Below are 5,169 nucleotides of genomic sequence, written 5' to 3'. Positions count from 1 at the left end.
TTTAAAATTATATATATATATATATATATATATATATATATATATATAAAGTTATGGTTATGGAGAACCTCTCAAGTGAGGGTTTTTGTCCCCTGGTCATCAGCCAAAGACAAATTAATTACCAAAGAATTAAAAATTTCAAGAACTGTTTTTGTTTTTTGGAAAATAAATTCTGAAAATGTTAAGATGCAGAAAGAAAAACGACGAGGTGTTATTTGAAACGACAGTACATTCACTGTTATTCACAACTACAAAGGTACTGTTTATAAGAAACACCCATATATAATTATTGCAACAGTTTGTGACTCATACACAAAAAAATATATATATAGCAAGAAAATGTAAACAATATCACTCTTATAATTAAATAATAAAAGCACCGTGAAGCTCATTTTCTCATGAAGGCTAATTTATGTAAAATAACTGTTCATGAAGCCACTCCTATTATAGGACTCCCTCCTTCACTGATTGCCATAAAACTCACTCTTTTCTGCAACAATTCATCATCCAAACATTCAATTCATAATCCAACCTTCAGTAAAAAAATAAGATAAATTCTTATATTATAAAAATATTTACAAGTTTATTTTTTAAAATTAAATTAAATTTAAACTTTATTTTTTAAAATAATATCAGAATCATAGCCATATTTATTATTAGTTAGACTTATTTCATCACTTATTATTGAATCATTATTAATAATAAATTTCACACTTAAAATAAATAAGACGGGACCATTGATAATAATTAGTTTCAATTTAAAATACATATAACTTGATCTAAGAAAATGTATTAGATATTAGATATTTTACTTAAATATATAAATTAGTGTAAACTTTATTTTATTAGTAAGTTTTGTACGATTAAATTAAATTTAAAATGTAGACAAACTTGCATGGAATAGTTTAATTTTGACAACCACTCTTTGATAAAGAATGATAGTCAGCATGCAAGTTTGTGTTTATTAAAGCAAATGTTATATATAATATCTGTGGAAAAATCTTTATTCTGTGCAGACCCAACAACTTGAAAAGGACATGGCGCTTAACCCTTTTGATATCAGTTTTTGTTCGCATGAAATGATGTTTAAACTGCTTTCCTTATCCATTCTGTTTTGCTTGTCGTCAACTATATGAATGTGAATGCTGAGGAATCTCTTCTTGTGTTTTCTTACAACTATATATGTCATGCTCTTTCATTTATGATGTATGTTCAATACATTACATAGCACAGATGGAGATTCAAATTTATAAAAACTGGGAATATGAAATCTTATCATATATATATATATATATATATATATATATATATATATATATATATATATATATATTGTTTGAATTTGAATTTAGGTTTCTTTAAGGTAAGAACAATAAAGTTACAGGTCTTATAATGATTTGATAAACCTAACCATTCTAGTATACGAGAGTTTAAGTATATCTGAACTCAATTTTACAAATTCAATAATTCTTTTTAGTAAAATATAAGTGTTATCTTTCATTTATAAATTGTTTTTAGGAAATGAGTTTAATAACTTTAATTAATCATTATAAAATTATGTTATTTTTGTTTAACGTGAGATATCCAACATAATAATCATGTTATATCATGATATATACCTATGATATACTCATATATTATATTAGAAAATAAATTTAAGTTTAACTCATCTTTATCACAAAACTAGTTTATATAAAACTAGAATTGTTTCTATTTATATATTATAAATTAATTTTAATTTTAGTTGATGTGTACATGAATCTAGCTTGATGAAATAATTTATAATTGTAATATTCTAAATAAAAAAAAATATTGACGAAAATATTATTTTTAATAGCTAAAATGTTCAAAGTTAGCTTTATATATTCATAAAATATCTCAAAAACTTTCATAAGAAAAGGAAAGTCCTAAAATGATTGCTGGTGTAAAAAGTTTATAAAGAAAAGGTCTAAATTACGTGAGAGTAAGTATTATAGTGAAACCAATACAACTTGTCACTTATTACATCTAGTCATTCATGATCAATTAATATTTCGTATATAAAAATTGCAAGTATTTTAATAGAAATTATAATTTTATGTACTAAAAGTTAAATAAGTGTTTAAAGTAAGAAATGTTCTTAATGATAAATAAATCAATAAATACTAATAAAGTTGTTTTGTTGCGAAATATAGATAATGATTGACAAAAACGTCTTTATATTTTTGTCCGTTTTAGGATTTTTCTATAAATCGTTGACCATGTGACCAGCAATAATGATATATAAAAGAAAAATAAATAAATTCCATTTAATAATATAAAAGGTGATTGAACCCCCTACGTCAACTTATTCACAGAACAATTCTACTACATGCATTGACCCGAACGTCACGGGTCGAATAATGTACGAAAATATACTTAGTTTATGTTATGCAACTCCATTTTGTTAAATAGATAAATAAATAAAAAGTTATTTCTCTAAAACTTTCTAAGGTAAGAAGACGTTGCTTAATCTGAAATTTGGTTCATGAATGATTCAAAAGAATATTACAACATCACTAAAAGTAAAATTATTGTAAAAACATAAGTGAGGTTGGTTTGTTCAAAACAGTAGAGACAGATTATTTTCATTTAAATTATAAGTAATTTCATAAAGAAATTATTGAAAGCAGTTTATAAATACTTATATAAATACTTATGTTCTGATATAAATTTCAATAATTTAAATAATACTTAGATATGCTTTTGTCGCTGACAAATTACCAAATTTTATTTTTACTTCACTTTTCTCCTTAAATTTTTTCAGACAAGATTTTAAACAGTAAAATAAGGGAATATTTGTTAATGCTTTCATCAGCAAAACAAAATGAAAAATTCAAATACAAAATTCGATGATTTATACTAGAAAAACCTATATTCAAGTCCATTAGAATTTAATCTGTTCGAGAATACAGATAAAATCGAATGATTAAACAGTGATAATATTCAATAATGCTACATATTAAGAATTAATACATTTAAAAATATATTCTTGCATGGCAAAAAAAAAATCAACTCGTGTTTCTTGCACAAGAAAAAGGACATGAAGAAGCATTACTTTTGTTACTAACGTAGTTTTTTTTTTAAAATTTATCTGTCTTTAAGTTAACTCTCGTATTTGTTATACTCTGACTAAATTATTTTTTAATTATCCATAAAAATAATCAATAACTTATTTCATACTTAAAATTACATCATCATGTCTTAAAATGATATATTCAGTTAAAAAACACAAACTGCTATTATTAGGTTAGAGTCAGTCCATCAAAATTAATTAATGGTACTAATTAAACTAATTTAAAGAATTTCACATCAGATAAAAAAAAATACAGATGTTTATAATAATTTTACATTTTACTTGCATGAAGAATAACGTACCTGACGAGCTTTTGAACCCTCGCCGCTTTTGGCCATGCAGAGTCCAACGATCTTCTCCGCCGCCTCCGCGTCCGTTTCGCACCCACGCATCGCCCTCTCCACCTCCGCCTTCGCCACCCGCATCCTCAGCCGTACTGCGCCGTTCTCCGCCGCTTCCATCCCCTGCCCTTTCATGATGGTGAGGTCCGACGCAGACCTCCGCGCCAGCACCAGGCTCTCCAGCCTGTCCTTGGCGCTCATGTTGATCCCGGACCGCACCCTCCGTGGCAGCACCGCCGGCTCGCGCGGCAGCTCCACGAGAAAGTAAAGCCTCTTGGGCGCCAACTCCCGGTTGGCCTCGAGCGGCCTGGCCCTGACGCCGTAGTGCTTGACCGCCTCGGATTCCAGCAGCACGAGCCCCGGGTGGTCCTTGAGGACGTCGCAGACTCTGACCGGAGTCTTCAACTTGAAGGTTTCGCCGTCGATCTTCATGACCTTGGTCGTTTTCTTTCCTGCCAAGGCATTCCCCATTGGAATTTTATGAAGTGAAAGCTTGATTATTTGATTACAATGGAAGACTCACATGTGGGAGGTGGTGGTTGTGTTGAAAGTTGGACTTGGAGGGTGTGAGTGTGTATGTGTATGTGTTTGTGGGTGGTTGTAGATTTATGTAATGTTTGGTCAATAAAATGAGGCTGTCTTTGAAAATCTTATTATAATCGATAACATGGTTGTTACACTGTAATTTTACACTCAATTATCTAGGTCAAACTCGGTTTCAGATTAAGGATTCACACACGCATATATACAATTTGATCAAAAGGAGAAAAATTTAAAAGAAAACTCGATATGAATACAGGTATATACAAAAATAATTTTTTTACACACCTAAATTTTTTACATTTATTTAATATTATATTTACTTTTTTTTTTAAATATAAAAATTTACATAATCATTTTATCTTATGTCATATGAACGTAAAACTCTGATAGTATTATTCAGTTATCTAAAGTGTAAACTAATAAAGTTGTTAAAAGTTTTGGATTTTTCCTATAAAACAACTTAAAGAGTCAACGTAAATTTTTTATTATTTATATAGTCCAACTTGATTAAAAGTTTCAACTTCTTTAAACCTAAAAAAGTGAAGCTTGAATTTCTCTTGTTTAACTCATTTTGCTTTATCAAACACTTAAAACAATTATTCATAACTTTATCAACTAAAAACGTGATTTTCTGTTCACTAAATTTTTATTTTAATATAACTTGCAAAAATAATGTAAAGATATACAAAATATGTTTTAAATAAAACATTGCTAGTAAAATTAAAATATTATGAATATAGAAGATGTTTTAAATATTATACATATATTTAACTATTTTCATAAAAAAGAAGAGAAATTGAAATAAATTTCCCCAAAAACATAAACTAATTTATATAATTTCTTAATGTAAATCTTTTTAATTTATGTATGCACTAATTTCATCTTACAGTAAATATAATTTTATCTTTTTTACTTATTTATGAAAATAAGTATTGAAGCATACATAGGAAATTATCAGACCCAATATATTAGCTCTCAAACAACTTTTATAAATGGACCTAAATTAAAATTAATTGTATAATTTATTGTATGATTGATTAATGTTTGTGAAATGGAAAACACTAAATTATGAAGAGAAAAATAGAAGAATTGCTACAGTGAGACTCTCTGGGTTGGGGTTTGGTTGTTTTGTAACAACTCTGCTTTCATCTTCTTATCTCTTCAACGATGCCACAAACGCCAATCACGGAA

General features: G+C 27.7%; 1 protein-coding gene across 1 annotated transcript; it reads right to left on the bottom strand.

The window, feature by feature from the left end:
* Positions 1-234: 234 nt before the first annotated feature.
* LOC108335524 (uncharacterized protein At1g66480) lies at positions 235-4,032 on the bottom strand. Its single transcript, XM_017571555.2, has 2 exons — positions 3,397-4,032; positions 235-490 (listed from the first exon to the last, which is right to left on the bottom strand). Exons 1-2 carry the CDS (start codon positions 3,904-3,906, stop codon positions 428-430), a joined length of 573 nt encoding a protein of 190 aa, XP_017427044.1. The 5' UTR covers positions 3,907-4,032; the 3' UTR covers positions 235-427.
* Between the last annotated feature and the right edge of the window lie 1,137 nt (positions 4,033-5,169).

Source organism: Vigna angularis, chromosome 10 (genome assembly GCF_016808095.1).
Source record: "Vigna angularis cultivar LongXiaoDou No.4 chromosome 10, ASM1680809v1, whole genome shotgun sequence".
Classification (NCBI taxonomy): domain Eukaryota; kingdom Viridiplantae; phylum Streptophyta; class Magnoliopsida; order Fabales; family Fabaceae; genus Vigna; species Vigna angularis.
The sequence above is the reverse complement of the archived record's forward strand: the minus strand, read 5'-3'. Positions and strand labels throughout refer to the sequence as shown.

What these genes read in the sequence shown, in the direction of transcription:
- LOC108335524 (XM_017571555.2), bottom strand. Translation starts at nt 3,906, where the DNA reads ATGGGGAATGCCTTGGCAGGAAAGAAAACGACCAAGGTCATGAAGATC. An exon ending in AGGGTTCAAAAGCTCGTCAG is followed by an intron (nt 491 to 3,396) that starts GTACGTTATTCT and finishes GAATTGTTGCAG; the next exon opens with AAAAGAGTGAGTTTTATGGC.